The following is a 19,027-nucleotide window of genomic DNA, read 5'->3' on the forward strand; positions in this document are numbered from 1 at the left end:
AGCTATTTTCTATCCTTTTTTCCAGATCCTTAAATTCCTGTAGGTCTTTAAATGTATTAATTAAAGTCCTATAATTGGCAATTTCTGCCTCCAATTTTACTAATTCTTGCTTCCTATTAGTAAAATTGGAGGCAGAAATTGCCAATTATAGGACTGGTCTAGAAATAGAAATGATAATTACAATGGAGGAGCTGAAAGGAGGAGAAATACCCCTATCAGAACCGGTATACAGAATAGATTTAGATTACTGGAGGAACAACCACAATCCCCGGTCCCTTTTTTATCCAGGGGGAGGAATCAGAGGTACCCAAGGTAAGAAAGAGAGGGACCAGAGGTGGGAGATTGAAAAAGAAGAGATCTAAGAGAAAAACAAAAAGTAGAAATAATGGAGCAGGGAAACTAGCCAGGGATATGGAAATATTACCCATTATGGAAACGAAAGTCAAGATTTTCAACCTAAGAACCCATACTCTTGCAAGGGAGATTTCCCTCTTAGAAAAAGGCCTGAAATATGCACCTGCGCTTCCCCTAAACAAATTCAGTACATTTGTAGATTTGCATAAATTTGTCAGAAAAATCTGCATTAAGAAGTTCTTTTTAATGAAAGAAGACGGTGCCCCATTGAGTTTACCAGCAGCCACAGATACCCCCTTTAAACCCAAATCCATTTTTAATCCATTGCATGTAAAAGGCAATTTGATAGAAACCTTTTTAAAACTAGTGTCGGATGACATTCAAACAATGGAAACGAAAGTCTCCAGACCGAATCTGACATTCAAAGAACGAGGAGCATTAAAAAGTTTGAGAACAAATGAGGATTTGGTGATTAAACCCACTGATAAGGGGGGAGGGGTGGTCATTATGACAAGGGAGGACTATGAAAATGAGGTGCTTAGACAATTAGGGGATGGGACCATGTACTGTAGACTGAGGTCCAACGGATCCAACGGAAAAAATTCAAAAAGCTTTGACCAAATTAGTGGAGGAGTACCACCAGAAGGGAACCCTGAAGGAAAGAGAAATGAAATTCCTTTGCATCACAGAGCCCACTATCCCGGTCATATATGTCCTACCAAAGATCCATAAGGACCCGGTGAAACCCCCAGGACGCCCAATTGTGTCGGGGATAGGGTCAATCACCTCAAACTTGTCAGAATTTATCGATTATTTCTTACAACCGTTGGTTTCGAAGAGTAAGGCACACTTGAAAGATACAAGAGATTTTCTGAGGTTGATGAGTGATTTACAATGGGAGGAGGGAATGATATTAGTCACGGCAGACGTCCGGTCACTATATACTATTATAGAACACAGTGTAGGTCTAAAATCAATACAAGTGGCCCTAAATAACAGCGGATTGGAAGGGGACCTTCAGGAATTTATATACAAGGGGGTTAATTTTATTCTAGAGAACAATTATTTCTCTTTTAAGGGTATTTTTTATCTCCAATGTGTGGGCACGGCGATGGGCACCAGGTTCGCTCCGAGTTATGCTAACATCTTTATGAGACAGTGGGAGGAGGAGAATATCTGGAACCACTGTCCCTTCGGAGCGAACCTGGTGCTGTGGAGACGCTACATCGACGATGTCTTTTTTCTGTGGAAAGGTGGAGAAACCTTGTTAGATGAGTTTTTTACATATCTTAACGCTAATGATTTGAACATCTTTTTTACTTTTGAGAAGAGTTTTAGCACTATCAATTTTCTTGATGTGACAGTATATGTGGAAAATGGAAAGTTAAACACCATGACTTTCAAAAAACCTACTGGTTCGGGAGCCTATATTAATGCAAAGAGTTGCCATCACCCGGACTGGCTGGGTTCAAATCCTGGGGGCCAATTTAGGCGGCTTAAAAGGAATTGCACCCAAGAAGAGAGATATGAGGTACAGGCAGAAGAAATGCAGCTCAGATTTGAGGCATCTGGCTATAATAAAGAAAAGGTTGCAGATGCCAAGAATAGAGTAGCAGGAATAGATCGAGAACTTCTGTTACAACCTAAGAACAGTGCTGAGAAGAAAAATAATTCTAATTTTGAATGGGCTTTTATAACCTCATATAACAGCCAATATAGGAATATTGAGAAAACCTTGGCCAAACATTGGGGGATATTAAAAAAGGACCCGATAATTGGGGAATTTGTCCCAAATAAACCGAAGTGCATTTTCAGAAAAGCACCAAATTTAAAAACCAGTCTCGTTAAAAGTGCTCATCCTCTGAAGAAAGCCATGAGCGCAAAAAAATCAAAGGTTTTTTTTCGTTGTGGCCTCTGTTTGGAATGTAGAGGAATCCAGTCAAAGACCAGTACAATTACGGAGGTCACTATTAATAAACGAGATTGGAAAATAACAGATTTCATTACATGCAACTCTTCTAATGTTGTTTATGCAATAGAATGCACGTGCGGCCTTTGGTATATAGGCCGCACCTCGAGAACATTAAAAACTCGTATTGGTGAGCACCTAAGAAATATTAGAAATGGCCTAAATACACATGCATTATCTGAACACTTCAGGACTGTTCATCAGAGTAATACTTCAGCTATCAGACGGTTTTGTGGTATTAAACATGTGAAAGGAAACTGGAGATGTAAGAATATTCCTGGGCAATTGGCAAAAAAGGAGATGCAATTGATCTATGAATTTGGTACCTTGAAACCGGGAGGTATTAACTCCGATTTCGAGGTCAAATGGTTTTTATAATCTTATCTTACCCTGTTTATGTAATTAATAGTCCTCCTCAAAAAGCTTCACATATTCTGCACCTTAGGGTGGTTATTTGTGATTATGGTTTTTATACAATTTTTAAATAAATATATGCATTTATTTATTTGCTTTTATGATGTTTTTATGTCAATCTTATCCTGGTTGATGACTCACTCCCCTTTTTTTTAATGTCAAAATATCCTTTATAGGTAAATATGAATAACGGATTATATTTCTGACGTCACCGGAAGTGACGTTACGCTTGAAATTGAGCGGATCCCTGTATAATCATTTAACTATTATTAAAAGGACACCTTAATGATGGACTTTTTAAATGGTGGCTTTAAGAACTACACAGTTCGACATTTAATGGAGTGCATGATCCTTTGGATCAGAAAGACGATGCGCCATACGGCGCCGGAGCTATCAGGTGTGGATAGAGGCATCGGTCTCCATAGTAACAAAAGCCGGAAGTGACGTTACGCCACGCAGCGCCGGAGCCCGAACTGGAGAGACAAGCAAACGGGTCTCTATGACAACGAGCCCACCTACTAGAAGACTTTTAGATTAGGATTGGAGTCTCCATGACGATAGGGACGCCTACAGCAGAGGACCATGGGACTGGTAGTTCTCGTTATGTATAGGGTCCAGCTGGGCGATTAGGATTCCTATTGGTGCTGTGTATATTTAAATAGCAGTCTGAATGGGGAGGTCAGCATTCAGACTTTTGAACCTTGACAAAGACCCCAGCCCGGGGTGGAAACGCGTAGGTTACCTCCTGACAAGCCTAAGGACGGACTTAAGGACCAGTATCCAGTAAGACCTAACGTGTGTGTGGTGGGACTATCCAGAAATCCCTATACCATCTTCCATGCGCTTTTAGAACTGTTTAACCACAGTTCTGAGTGATCTGGTAATTAGCCTGTCTTTCTTTTGCTGCTTGAAGGGATTTGTGCAATATCTGACCCTTTTGTATTTTAAAGATGTGTGTCATATATGTTTGCTATTAAAATGGTATTTCACTATATGCACTTTATATTTATATTTCTATGATACTCATTTGTGAGTGATGGAAGCCTGTGGAAAACAAGCACCATCAGGAATAAGAAGCGCTAGTTAAGTCTCAGTCTCCATATTCTTTCTGTTGTGCACTGTGTTGGTGAGGGGTGAAGGAAACCTCTAGGAGTCTTTGAGACATTACCAGCTGCTAAAGTCATTGCGCACGATTTATTCCTAATTTTCTCAGTAACTCATATCATGTTTGTCTTGCAAAACTGTATTATCCTTTCAGGATCTGGTACAGAATGGTTTATGTGCAAACTGTTTTGCGTTTCAGCAGATTACAAGGCAGATCCCTGTTCAACGTCAGGTACAGATAGATTCACCTTGAGCGATGCTTGCACAGACCTTGTCCAGTATAGCTGAGCAGGTAATTCCTACAGCTTCACTACCAGGAATGGGGTATACTAATAACCCATACATGCAGCTCCCTACTTACGGTATATATTTTCCCTCACCAGCTTCTCCAAAGAGACAAGCTGATAAACCTAGTGTAAGTTAACCGTCAACTTCACAGGCTACACAGGATGATACATTGCACAATGAAAGCTCTATATACTCTACTTCGGCATACGAGGAACAAGTAGAAGGTCAGTGGATATAGCTGAGCTAAGTAGAGAAATAAAAGGCCATTCTATCCTTAGAAGATTCAGCAGAGCCTGTGTTAAAAACCAAGGCACCTGTATTTAAATGGCCCAAAGCAGGTAAGACTGAGTTTCCAGAGTCAGACCAGCTTAAGGAAATCATAGAAGATCCTTGGGCTACACCCCAGTAAAAAATATAGAATTCCCCAAAAATGGGATTCCAATTATCCTTTTCTAGCTGGGGACTGTTTAAAATGGGAAATGGCTCCCAAAGTAGATACACATGTCATTCGATTAGTGTGAAAATCTATATTGCCTTTGCCATCAACGTCATTGGATGATGTCATGGATAGGAGAATGGATGGTTTTCTGAAAACCATATTTTTTCTGTCGGGGGCAGTGATAAGGCCAGCCATGGCTTCAGCTTGGATGGCAAATGCAGTTGCTGCCTGGATAGACGTACTGGAAGACGGTCTTCCAGCACCTTCAAGGGAGCAAGAATCCTATATAGCTCACATAAAACAGGCTGCAATATTCTTAGAAGAAGCAGCATTAAACATGGGCACCATCGCCTCCAGGGCATCAGCTTCAACAATAGCTGCTCGCACAGCACTTTGGTTACATACATGGAAAGCTGATTCAGAATCTAAGAAGGTTCTGGAATCTTTGCCTTTCACTGGAAGCATTCTGTTTGGTAAAGAATTGACAGATATTCTGGAGTCAGAAGCAGACTCCAAAAAGGTAAAATTTCTTTACACATATAACCACAATCGTAGGGGTCTCGCTTTTCGGCCCTTTGGGTCACAAGGAAAAGCAAAAGGAAAAAGTGATCGTAAGCAGCCCCAATATAATAAATTTGGTAAAGCGAAAAAGCAATGGGCTACCAGAACGCCAGCCTCAAAACCAGGGAATAAGCCATCAGTTTGATGGTGCGGGCCACCTTCTGGGGGACCTCATGGTAGGGGGCCGACTTCTTCCGTTTGCACAGATATAGCAGCAGTCTACAACAGATGCCTGGGTGCAAGAAGTGGTATCTCTGGGTTATGTTTTTCCCTTCAAGAAGCATCCTCCTCGAAGGTTCTGCACCAGCCCATTGCGGGTAGAGACGAAGGCCAGGGCTTTGCAAGAAGCAGTTCAGAAATTGCTTCAGTCAGGAGTAATCATTCCAGTACTCCCTGCTCAACGGGGACAGGGGTTTTACTCCAACATGTTTTTGGTTCAGAAGCCAAATGGGTCATTCCGGCCAATTCTCAATCTCAAAATGCTGAACAAATACATTTCGGTACCTCGGAATCACATGGAGACGTTACGCTCCATAGTTTTGGCCATGGAACCAGGGGATTATATGGTATCCCTGGATATCCAGGATGCTTACTTACATATTCCTATAGCACTGTCCCATCAGTGCTATCTCAGGTTCGCTATCCTCCAGCAGCATTTTCAGTTCCAGGCCTTACCTTTTGGGTTAGCCACGGCACCCAGAGTGTTTACCAAGATCATGGTGGTTATGGCAGCTTATCTTCGCAAGCAGGGGATAAGAATTTTTCCATACCTCGACGACCTGTTAATTCTAGCACAATCACAGGAATTGCTCTTGGACCATCTCCAACAGACAATAACATGTCTGCAGAGGCACGGATGGCTCATAAATTGGTCAAAATCGTCTCTCGGTCCATCACAAAGGATGACTCACTTGGGGGCTGTACTGGATTCAAGTCTGCAGAAAATATTTTTACCTCGGGACAAGATAGCCAAGGTACAGTCAAGGACTCAGACGTTGTTACACAGTCAAACAATATCAATCCACGCAGCGATGCGACTGATGGGTTTGATGGTGTCATCATTCGACACTGGAGTATGCACAATTCCACACAAGACCTCTGCAGCGTCTGCTTCTGGCCAGATGGAATGGAATACATCAGACAATAAAGAAACAGACTATGGTACTTTCACAGAAGGTAAGAACGTCATTAGCCTGGTGGCTACAAACATCCCATCTAAACAAAGGGAGACCCTTTTGGATATCAGATTGGGAGATCCTGACAACAGATGCCAGCCTTCAGGGCTGGGGAGCAGTGTCTGTAGGATTATGTAGGATTATGGTTCCAGGGACAATGGACCACAGAAGAAAGTTGCCCGCCAATAAATCTGTTAGAACCTCGAGCCATATTCATGGCACTGATTCAGGCAAAGGCCACTCTTCAAGGAAGACCAGTCCAGAGCCGCTCGGACAATGTAACGGCGGTAGCGTACCTCAACCATCAGGGAGGAATGCGCAGTCAAACAGCAATGAAGGAGGTAAGTCACATACTAAAATGGGCAGAACTCCATCTTCCAGCATTGATCGCAGTACTCGTTCCAGGAGTCCTAAACTGGGAAGCAGACTTTCTCAGTCGACATGCCATTCAAGCAAGCAAATGGGATCTACATCGGGAAGTCTTTCAGACTCTAGTAGACAAGTGGGGTTTGCCAGAGATAGATCTCATGGCTTCCTGTCTGAACAACAAAGTACCCGTGTACAGGTCAAGAACAAAGGATCCCGTAGCGATCTTTGCGGATGCCCTGTCAGTGAAATGGGATTTTCATCTGGCGTATCTGTTTCCTCCGATCATCCTGCTACCCAGGGTGGTGCGGAAGATAAAAGAAGCAAAGGGTGCCGTGATTCTAATAGCTCCGACTTGGCCCAGAAGGCATTGGTACACAGATCTGCAGAGAATGTTGATGGATGCTCCACTTCTGCTTCCTCAACGTCCAGATCTACTAATGCAGGGTCTGGATCGACTATCGTTGACGGCGTGGCTCTTGAAACCTCTATCCTGAAGTCAAGAGGATTCTGACAACAGGTAGTTCAAACAATGCTCAGAGCAAGGAAACCATCCTCAGCTCGCATTTATCACCGAATATGGCAGGCCTATATTCATTGGTGCAGTGAAAGAAATATGGACCCGAAATCTTTCCAAATTTCTAGGGTCTTAGATCTCCTTCAGGCGGGAATGGATAAAGGTTTGAAGGTGGCTTCTTTGAGAGTACAAGTATCAGCATTGACTGTATGGTTCCAAAAGAAAATTGCCAATTTACAGGATGTGCGTACTTTCTTCCAGGGAATGCTGCACATTCAACCTCCTTTTGTTCCTCCTACAGTGCCTTGGGACTTAAATTTAGTCCTGAAAGCCCTTCAAGTTGCTCCATTTAAATGGCTGACAGCTAAAGTTCTCTTCCTACTGACTATGGCATCAGCTAGAAGACTTTTTATCCAGATAAAGCAGTTCTCAGAACTAGGTCTGGGTATCTTCCGAAGGTGGTGTCTAAATTTCAACTTAATGAAGAAATTGTAGTCCCAGCTTTTCAGGTATCAGGACTTTCTGCGGGAGTTGCGTCGCTGGACATGGTCCGGGGATTAAGGATCTACGTGGATCGTACCAGTGCCATCAGAAAGACAGATTCTCTCTTCATTCTCTACGGATTTCACAAGAGAGGATGGCCTGCTACTAAACAGACGCTGGCAAGATGGCTTCGAATGACTATTTCAGAAGCATATTCTCGAGCTGATCTCCCTGTTGCGGATAATGTCTCTACTCACTCTACTCGTAAGGTAGGTCCTTCATGGGCAGCCCAAAATGGTGCTTCAGCAGAACAGATATGTAAGGCAGCCACTTGGTCTTCCATTAACACATTCATTAGACGTTATTCCTTGGATACTTTTGCCTCTCATGACGCTGAATTCGGGCAAAAGGTTCTCCTTTCTAATCAGGAGCGCCCCCACCACTAATAATGGCTTTGGGAAATCCCATTGTTATCCTGTGGATAAACTGTGGACCCTGCCGGAGACACATACATTATGATAAGAACTTACCGTTGATAACGGTATTTCTCCTAAGTCCACAGGGATCCCACCCTGACGCACCTGATTTGAGGATCTTTCTACTCACTAAACCTCTTCCTTCTTGTACGGAAGGGTGTGCATGTGTGTTCTTCTCGCCTGATTAGGGCTCTACATGATGCTCCTGCCTAAATGCTTTGGAATACAACTGATTTGCCTGAGCCAGTGGGCGGAGATATATGGACGGGCCCATTGCATCCTGGGAGGACTGATAGCTTGTGATTGTTTGGTGCCAATCCACTGTCGCTTCATCATATCCCATTGTTATCCTGTGGAACCTGTGGACTTAGGAGAAATACTGTTATCAACGGTAAGTTCTTACCATAACGTATATATATTATCATATAACCATGACATCTGTTATACTACAATGTCAGATGTTTCAGGATTACAGGTGGCATACTTTTCTTCTCAATACCCTTGGGATGCCACTATTTTCTGTTGCTGTGCCACTCATGCCAACATACAGATGTGTCCTTATACATCTAGCCTCAGTACGTCATGCAGCGCGAGAGGCCTACCGTGACTGAGCTGCCAAGTCCCATGCAGCTCTGATAACGTTGGGCAATCTTTTTTTTCTAAAAATGCATCTTAATTGCAACACAATGCCACTAGGATGCACAAGGAGACTGTGCTTATTAATTTGATATATGACACATATAGTGTGTGTGACTGGAGCTGTATATGCTGAACTTGTATTGGAAAAAAAGCTGCGGCGGCTACATTGCACACAGATATACAAGTGTCATATACCAAATTAATCGGCACAGTCTTGTGTGTCCTAGTCACATTGTGTTGCAACTTAGACGCATTTTCGGCAAAAAAGACGCCTGACGCTAGAAGATTCTCATGCGACCTGGCATGCCAAGAGGGGCTGTTTGGCGTGACTGCAGCAAAGATGTATGAGGACACATGGCTCATGGCTCATTTGATGGTAGCACACCAATGTACAAATCTTGTAATACACAAAAGTTAACTCATAATTATGGTTGAAAACCATATCTGTAAATTGTTCAATTTACACAAAAAAAATATATAGTTTCTTAAAATCATTATAGCCATGTATACATCTTATATCAGCGCCTTTTCCATTACCCATAAAAACTTGTGTTTTATCACAATTGTTGGAAATCACTGCTCTATCCAATGCAATAGTTAGTTATTCTGAAGCATGAGATGGTAGATACAACAAATGAAAGGCGTACTCCACTTTTCTAACAAGAGCTGTAACACAATGGAATGTATGTCCCCCTCTGTGACAAACACCTGTGGTCAACAAATGAAGACATTGCGGGTAATTCCAAGTTGATCGCAGCAGGATCTTTGTTAGCAGTTGGGCAAAACCATGTGCACTGCAGGGGAGGCAGATATAACATGTGCAGAGAGAGTTAGATTTGGGTGTGGTGTGTTCAATCTGCAATCTAAATTGCAGTGTAAAAATAAAGCAGCCAGTATTTACCCTGCACAGAAACAAAGTAACCCACCCAAATCTAACTCTCTCTGCAAATGTTATATCTGCCCCCCCTGCAGTGCACATGGTTTTGCCCAACTGCTAAAAAATTTCCTGCTGCGATCAACTTGGAATTACCCCCATTGTGCATATACTTCTGCCTTATTTACATCAATTCCCCACAGCTTCACAGAACAGGAGAGAGATAAAAGATCACACAGATATCCTAGTGAGTCAGACTGTAAACTAAAGGCTTTTATTCATTGTTCATTGCTTCCCACTGACAGCTGTACACAGCTATAATCTAAAGAAGCCCTAGAGAGGTGGCTCCAGGGCATCAGACATTGCAATATGGATGGTGAGATCAACAGCCATAACCAGATTTTGCATGTAAAGATCTATACAACAATAAACTTTCATTTATGCTCTACATACAGGAACAGTCAGTGCTCACTACCAAGATTATGTTTTTAGTATAGAATTATTTTATAATGTTATATATTAGGGGGGGATGTATACAGGAATGTACAGACACATTCACCACACAGCAAAGTGTCACTGGCATACTGGAACCTGTAGTACCATTACGGAGCAGCGTCACATTACTGCAAAGAGCCCGTGGCCTTCCATTAAGTCCTATAGGGGGACATTTATTAATCAGTGATAACAGCCGAGAAGTGAGCCAGTGGAGAAGTTGCCCCATCAGCTCTGTATAATTTTATAGTATGCAAATTACAGGTGTTACTTCAGTGCTGATTGGTTGCCATGGGCACTTCTCCACTGGCTCACTTCTCCGCTCTTATCACTGCTTAGTAAATGTCCCCCATTGTCTCTAAACTGTGACCACTTAAAAGTACTGTAAGTAATAACCTGAGGATCAAATGGTCTGTTCTGTGAATGGAGAGCTGTACATAGTGTAAAGGTTTAGTGGGTATTATAAAATGTGGGCACTGTAGACGCAGGGTACCCTATTATATTAATGCATCATTGCATCCTTGTTCACTTCAATGAGGAGGGCGAGGCATGATGACGTGACTTGCACCATTATCTCACGTTACGGCTCATTTAGTAGAATTGAGGGAGAACTGCCCGCTCTCCTAGGATTCCGGGATGTCGCACAATAATGTGAGAGTCACCTTGACATTTTGTGGTATTATTCCACTGTAATTAAAGGAGGTTAGGGGAGTTTTACATGATGAAGAAAATGTATACTTGTCATGGACAACTTAACTGTAAAACAATATTCTGAGTACACAAGTATATAATCAGCAAAAAGTTAAATAAGTAGAAATCTGCACCTACTGTCATGACAGCAGCGATCCGTGTGGCAACAGTCGGGGTGATTTGAAATGCATGAACCAGTCTCCATCCCTGTAGGTCAAATATAGCCTTAATACCGTTCCTCTGTGTCTCTGCATCCCTAACTATAAGCTCAGATGTTATGAGGCTTATTCGAAACACTTCATATGCGGTAAACTGTTGTGGGTCCCACTTTTCTGTAAAACATGCAATAATGTATATACAGCCATTTCATCTCTCTCTCCTACCATTATTTGTTTTTCTTGTACTCATATATACTGCATTATTATATGGCATTACCACCATTAAGAAAAACTTCCGCCAGGCACAACTAAGCCACATTTTATTGCATTTTTCTCTATCACTTCTTGCATTTTAATTGGATTCATGATCAAACGCATAGGACAATTGATAACTATAGGGCTGATACAGAGTAAACACTACACCAGCTGGCATATTTTGAGTTAGATCGCAATGCGCATACAGGGGCGTTTTAAGAGAGGAGGAGGCCCGTGTGCGGCCTTCTGCTTCAGGGGCCCCCTCCTCTCTGACTGATGCACAGGATTTAATACTTACCTCTCCGGAGTTCTCAGGCGGTGCCATCCTTCTCCGCGGCAATAGAGTCTGAGAACAGACTCTATTGCGCATGCGCAAACCTCCGAGAACACAACGCGGCGGCCATTTTCCAGAAGATTTTGCTAATGCCCAAAACTCCGGAAAAATGGCCGCCGTGCCATCTTTCCAGAGTTTTCAGCAGGCGCAATAGAGTTTGTTCCCCCTAGTGTTCAAACTCTATTGCGCTGCCGAAAAGGGATGGCTCCGACGGGGGACTTCAGAGAGGTAAGTATTAAGCAAATGGGTGCAGTGTGTGCGGGGTGGGTCCCCCTGGACCTGGGGGCCCGTGTGCCTCGCACACACTGCACCCATTATAGAAACACCAATGTGCGCATACCAAGAATAGTGTTGGAACGCATATGTTCTACAAGCCAATTTACATGATTCTGCCACTTATACCTGCCTACGCCTAAAGCCCTGTACACACGGGGGAGATGCGTGCTGAGCGATCTAGCGCAGACCGCTCAGCACACATCTCTCCCCCCGCTCAGCGCGATGTGTGCTGCGCGAGAGGCGCTCACTTCACACAGCAGTGAAGTGAGCGATCTACTAGATTTGGCATGCATGCATGGCAAATCTAGAGTCAGCGATAGCGACGTGAGGGACTGCACGGTCCTATCGCTATGGGCATACACACGGAGATATCCGTGCTTAATTTCTAAGCAATCTAGTCTGATTGCTTAGAAATTAAGCACGGATCTCTCCGTGTGTACCCCCCTTAAGATAGGTGGAATAGGTTGAGATGGGATGCAAATATCAGATGATGACAATGGTCAGTGGCGGTAGTAAACCACTTCTGCTTGGTGGTTTTTGAATGCTGCTCTACACTGATTGGTGCTTTTACTGTGACTCAATATATGGCTTACAATATGGGTGCAGGTGGGACACAAGTGTCTATGACGTGTAGCAGACACATAAGCTATTGCTGCCAACCAGGACAGATCTCGAACACTGTATATGGCTAGAATTATGCTACCTACTGCATATACTTTTTGAAATGTAAATTTTGCATATAGCGGTTCTGTGTGCATCAATGGCCCAATGTCTTTAAACATTTCATGATTTAATTAGTATATGTTATACAGATGTGTCCTTATACATCTTGCCTTAACACACCACGCAGCGTTAAGGTGTGTACACACGGTGAGATCAATAGTCAAAATCTTATGAAAAGTTAGTGCGGATCTCAAGGTGCTAACCCCGATTCTACCTGTGCGATAGGGACTAGGTCGGTATCGCGAGCACCAAATGACTTTGCTTGCGATACTGACTATGGGGGGTCATTCCAATCGGCTGTGTGAATGGATTCTTCATTAAATTCATTGACCAGCAATGATCCGCTTTGTACCCATACGACGCGCCTGCACATTGCGGTGCATACGCATGCGCAGTAGTGACCTGATCGCAGCGCTGCTTAAAACGGCAGCGTGCGTTCAGGTCGGAATGACCCCCGATGTGCGATTTTGGTTAAGTGTCAATTTTCTACGAGACAGTTAAAATTGACTTGCCTGCAGTGCAGTCTATCTAGGCTTGCGATGCCAACCGCGCATCGGCATCGCATCGGGATCGCAAGGTGACTTTCACCTTGCGATCCGCAATAACTTTTCTTACGATTTTGACAATATAGTCAAAATCGTAAGAAAAAATCTCACCGTGCGCATACTCCATTAGGCAGCTTGCGATACAGATTCGATTCAGATGCACGCTCCCGTGGGGTCGGTATCGTAAGGCTAGATAGACTGTGCAGGCAAGTCAATCTTGACTCTCTATTGTACTATCTAGTACAAAGTATAGTCAAAACTGTAATTTAGTCAAAATCGTACATAGACAAAAACGGGATTTTAATACCTACCGGTAAATCCCTTTCTCGTAGTCCGTAAGGGATTACTTAATACGATGGGGTATAGAAGGAGTCCAAAGGAGCCGGTGCACTTTAAATTTCTTCCACTGGGTGTACTGGCTCCTCCCCTCTATGCCCCCTCCCACAGGCAGTTAAGCAAAATAGTGCCCAAGGGAGAAAGGACATACTTGAGAGAAGGAATATAACAATCAAGGAGTGGTGAGAGTCACACACCAGCACACCATCGCATAAAACAACCAGCAAACGGCTGGAACAAAACAGCAACAGCTGAACAGGTAACATTTTGAAAAGCTAAAACCTGCAGAGAAGTCAACGCACTGAGGCGGGTGCCCAGTATCCCTTATGGACTACGAAAAACGGATTTACCGGTAGGTATTAAAATTCTGTTTTCTCTGGCATCCATAAGGGATACTGGGGTTTACTTAATACGATGGGGACGTCCCAAAGCATCCAGTATGGTCGGTAACGTGCGGAGACGCCTGCAGCACCGCCTGCCCAAGCTGGGTATCCTCTTTGGCCAGGGTATCAAACTTGTAGAACTTAACAAAGGTGTTCCTCCCCGACCAGGTAGCAGCTTGACACAGTTGCAAGGACGAGACTCCACGGGCAGCCGCCCAGGAAGACCCCACCAATCTTGTAGAGTGGGCCTTCAGAGGCTGTGGAACAGGCAAGGCTGCCGACACATAAGCCTGTTGGATAGTCAACCTAATCCAACGAGCAATGGATTGCTTAGAAGCAGGGCAACCCTTTTTCTGTGCATCATATAGCACGAACAAGGCATCCGTCTTTCTGATCTGAGCCGTTCTCTTAACATAGCTCCTCAATGCTCTCACGACATCTAGCGACTCTGGCGGAGCAGTTGTTCCAGAACTGGACAGGCCTACAAGTGGTTGATTCAAGTGGAATGCCGAGACAACTTTTGTCAGGAACTGCTGTCTAGTCCTGAGTTCAGCTCTGTCCTCGCAAAAAGATGAGGTAGGGACTCTTACACGATAAGGCCCCCAATTCGGAGACACGCCTAGCAGAAGCCAGGGCCAGCAACATCACCGTCTTCCACGTGAGGTACTTGTCTTCTACCATCATCAAGGGTTCAAACCAGGAGACTGTAAAAAATGCAACACCACGTTCAAGTCCCAGGGTGCCGTAGGCGGCACAAACGTAGGCTGTATGCAGAGAACTCCCTGCAGGAAGGTCTGAACCTCTGGCAACATTGTCAACTTCTTCTGGAAAAAAATTGAGAGAGCCGAAACCTTGACCTTTAGGGATCCCAGACGTAAGCCCCTTTCTCTTACGTCTTAGCGGATGCTGGGGTCCACATTAGTACCATGGGGTATAGACGGGTCCACCAGGAGCCACTGGCACTTTAAGAGTTTGAGAGTGTGGGCTGGCTCCTCCCTCTATGCCCCTCCTACCAGACTCAGTTTAGAAAATGTGCCCGGAGGAGCCGGTCACAGCTAGGGGAGATCTACAGAGCTTCTTTAAAAAAAGTTTTTTCTTATAAGAGTTTGTTATTTTACAGGGAGGCTGCTGGCAACAGCCTCCCTGCTTCGTGGGACTAAGGGGGGAGTAGTGTCCGCCCTACGGGGTCTGAGCCACTATCTCCGCTGACAGGACACTGAGCTCCTGAGGGGATCGATCGTTCGCCGCCACAAGGGATCGCTCACCCCAGCAGCATGCCGCCACCCCCTTACAGAGCCAAAAGATTGGTTGCGAGTGAGTCACGACCCCCCTAGCAAGCGGGGGGCTGGTGTGAAGATGGCGGAAACAGGGTATGGAGCGCAGTACTAACTGCGCTCCGGGGCTCAGTGGTACATAGTGCGGCGCTGTGAGGGGCGCCCTGAGCCAGCGCCTACACTGGTCACACAATCTGTCAGGGTCCCGGGATCTCTGCCAGCATAATTCCTCTGGCCAGTATAATCCTATGAAAAGCAGGAAGACTGCGCCATTTTGGGGGCGGAGAGTCTCCTCAGAGCGGACCCAGCAGTGTTCAGCGCCATTTTCCTGCCTGCACAACGCTGTCAGTGGAGAGCAAGTACCTCCAGAACAACTCCAGCTATCTCTCACGGTCCAGTGGGTTGTAGAAGGGGGGGCTGTATACAGGCTGTGTAACCTATTAAGGTGCACAGTCAGCGCTGGTTGGGGGTCTCCCTTTACCTACAAAGCGCTGTGTGTGGGTTGGCTCCAATCTCTGTCTCTCTCTTGCCATTCTTGGGGGTGAAACTCTGTCTGCCCTCCCCTGTGTGTGGAGCGTCTGTGGTCTCCATTAAGATATGTCCAGGGACTCTGTGTCATATGCGGCGGAGGATATGTCCTCTCAGGATGATCCCATTCCATGTAATCAGGATTGCACTGTTTTAGCACAGATACCAGCAAGGGAGCCTGAGTGGTTATCCTCTATCAGATTTCTACTAGGGTTGCACAGAATGAGTCTGCAACTCAGGCTTTACAGAGCTCTATGGTAGTCTGGCCCAGTTTTGTTACCTCAGGGGCCCCCCGCTGTATATTCCCAAAAAGGTGCTCTTGCACAGATTATGCAAGATGACACGGATACCGATTCTGACACTGAGGACGGTGATGGGGATGTGTTGAGGGGGGCAGAATCCCTTGCAAAAGGGGTGCAGTTGATGATAGAGGCCATTAGGGATGTGTTGAATATTACTGATACAACACCTGTGCAGGTTGAGGAGGCTTACTTTACTGAAAATAAGAAATTAAATTATATTTTTGAAAAGCTTGGGAAAACCCTGAGAAAAAAAATAATAATTCCAGATCCCTAAAAGGGTCCTTTCCCTGTGGATGATAGAAAAAAAATGGGAAAACCCGCCCATTGTTGATGCTTCTGTATCCAGACTCTCAAAAAAGGTGGTTTTGCCTGTTCCAGGATCCACCGTCTTGAAAGAGCCGGCTGATTGTAAAATTGATAATATGCTCAAATCCATGTACGTGGCTTCAGGGGCTATATTATGTCCCACTATTGCCAGTGCTTGGATTGCCAAAGCTATAGTAAAGTGGTCAGGCACATTACTTGAAGATTTGGATACTATGGATAAATCTGATGTTGAATTGTTTTTGCGTAACATTCAGGATTCGGCAGGATTTCTCATAGAATCCATGAAAGACCTGGGTTCTTCCATGTCTGTCTCAGCTCGTTGAGGACTGTGGCTGCGACAGTGGTCTGCCGACGCGGAATCCAGGAGAAGTGTGGAGACCCTACCCTACACAGGTCAGGCTCTCTTTGGGGAAGCGTTAGATGCGTGGATCTCTACGGCTACGGTGGGTAAGTCACCTTTTCTTCCCTCATCACAGTCCTTTCGGGCTGCCAAGCCACGAAAGGCCAGACCATTCAACACCTTCTTTAGGGGAGGCCGGCCCAAATCCAAGAAACCGGCTGCGGCGGGTTCCCAGGAACAGAAACCTGCTTCAGGTACGCCGAAGTCCTCCGCATGAGGGTGGACTGCACGCCTTGGAGGTGGGGCCGGTGGGAGCGACTCAGGCTTTTCTGTCACGTCTGGGTGTCGTCCGGCCTGGATCCCTGGGTGCAAGATATCGTGTCCAGGGGTACAGGCTGGAATTTCAAGGTCTCCCTCCTCACCGATTCTTCAAATCAGGCTTGCCAGCTTTGCTGGCAGACAGGGCTGTCCTGCAGGCAGCCGTCCAGAAGTTGGTGGAGGCACAGGTTATTGTACCGGTCCCTCCTCATCTGCAAAACAAAGGTTACTATTCGAACCTTTTCGTAGTACCGAAACCGGATGGTTCGGTCAGGCCCATTCTGAACCTAAAATCGCTAAATCCCTTTCTGAAGGAGTTCAAGTTCAAAATGGAATCTCTAAGGGCGGTGATATCAAGTCTGGAAGAGGGGGAATTCCTGGTATCCCTGGATATCAAGGATGCGTACCTCCACATTCCGATTTGGCCGAATCAGGCTTACCTCCGATTCTCACTGTTGGACTGTCACTATCAGTTCCAGGCTCTGCCATTTGCCTCTCCACAGCACCGAGGGTTTTCACCAAGGTGATGGCGGAAATGATGGCTCTCCTCCGCAGACAGGGGATGAACATAATTCCATATCTGGACGATATGCTGATAAAGGCTCCGTCCAAGGAGAAGCTGTTACAGTCCATCATTCTCACGACCCACCTGCTCAGGGAACACGGTTGGATCCTGAATCTTCCAAAATCAAATTTGGAACCAACCAGGAGTTTGTCCTTTCTGGGAATGATCCTCGACATGGAAGTGCAGAGGGTGTTTCTTCCAGAGGAAAAAGCGTTGGTGATACAAACAATGGTCCGGGATGTCCTGAAGCCAGCCCGGGTGTCGGTTCATCAGTGCATTCGCCTTCTGGGGAAGATGGTGGCCTCTTACGAGGCTCTACAGTATGGGAGGTTTCATGCTCGGCCCTTCCAACTGGATCTCCTGGACAAGTGGTCGGGATCCCATCTACATATGCACCGGAGGATACGTCTGTCACTAAAGGCCAGGATTTCACTCCTCTGGTGGTTGCAACTACCTCACCTTCTGGAAGGCCGCAGATTCGGGATTCAGGACTGGATCCTTCTAACCACAGATGCATGGAAGGCTGGGACGCAGTCACTCAAGGGGAGACCTTCCAAGGAAGGTGGTGAAGTCTGGAAGCCGGCCTGCCGATAAACATTCTAGAACTAAGAGCCGTCTACAACGGTCTTCTCTAAGCGGCCCATCTTCGGAGAAATCGGGCCAATCAAGTGCAGTCGGACAATGTAACAACAGTGGCTTACATCAACCAATAAGGCGGAACGAAGAGCAGAGCTGCAATGTCAGAGGTAACAAGAATCATCCTCTGGGCAGAAAAACATGCGTTGGCGCGGTCAGCAATCTTAATTCCGGGAGTAGACAACTGGGAAGCGGACTTCCTCAACAGAAACAATCTCCATCCAGGAGAGTAGGGACTCCATGCGGAGGTGTTCACGGAGGTAACAGATCTTTCGGGTGTACCTCAAATCGACATGATGGCCTCTTGTCTCAACAAGAAGCTTCAGCGATATTGTTCCAGGTCGAGGGACCCGCAAGCAGTGGCGGTGGATGCCCTGGTGACTCCGTGGGTTTTCCAGTCGGTGTACGTGTTTCCACCACTCCCACTCATTCCAAGAGCGCTAAAGCTCATAAGGAGAACAAGGGTTCAAGCGATCCTCATTGCTCCAGACTGTCCAAGAAGGTCTTGGTACGCGGATGTTCTGGATCTACTGCCGGAAGAGACGAGGCCTCTTCCTCTTTGGCAGGACCTGCTGCAGCAGGGGCCGGTCGCCTATCAAGACTTAATGCGGCTGCTTTTGACGGCATGGAGGTTGAACGCCAGATACTAGCTCGGAAGGGCATTCCGAACAAGGTTATTCCTACCCTGATACAGGCTAGGAAAGGAGTTACGTCTAAACATTACCTTCGTATTTGAAAAAAATATGTATCTTGGTGTGAGTCCAAGAAGTTTCCTATGGTGGAGTTTCAACTTGGACGTTTTCTCCTCTTCCTGAAGGCAGGTGTGGATATGGGCCTGAGGTTGGGATCCATAAAGGTACAAATTTCGACCCTATCCATTTTCTTC

At 45.4% G+C, this 19,027-nt stretch overlaps 1 protein-coding gene across 2 annotated transcripts in view; it reads right to left on the reverse strand.

The window, feature by feature from the left end:
* The window catches only part of TTPA (alpha tocopherol transfer protein), a 142,507-nt gene that overhangs the window by 22,779 nt on the left and 100,701 nt on the right, over nucleotides 1–19,027 (reverse strand). For both annotated transcript variants that reach the window (XM_063923783.1, XM_063923784.1), the window contains exon 3: nucleotides 10,980–11,173. In XM_063923783.1, the coding sequence (XP_063779853.1) occupies nucleotides 10,980–11,173 (194 nt within the window). The remainder of the gene's footprint in view (nucleotides 1–10,979; nucleotides 11,174–19,027) is intronic.

The sequence above is a fragment of the Pseudophryne corroboree genome, chromosome 5, assembly GCF_028390025.1.
Source record: "Pseudophryne corroboree isolate aPseCor3 chromosome 5, aPseCor3.hap2, whole genome shotgun sequence".
Classification (NCBI taxonomy): domain Eukaryota; kingdom Metazoa; phylum Chordata; class Amphibia; order Anura; family Myobatrachidae; genus Pseudophryne; species Pseudophryne corroboree.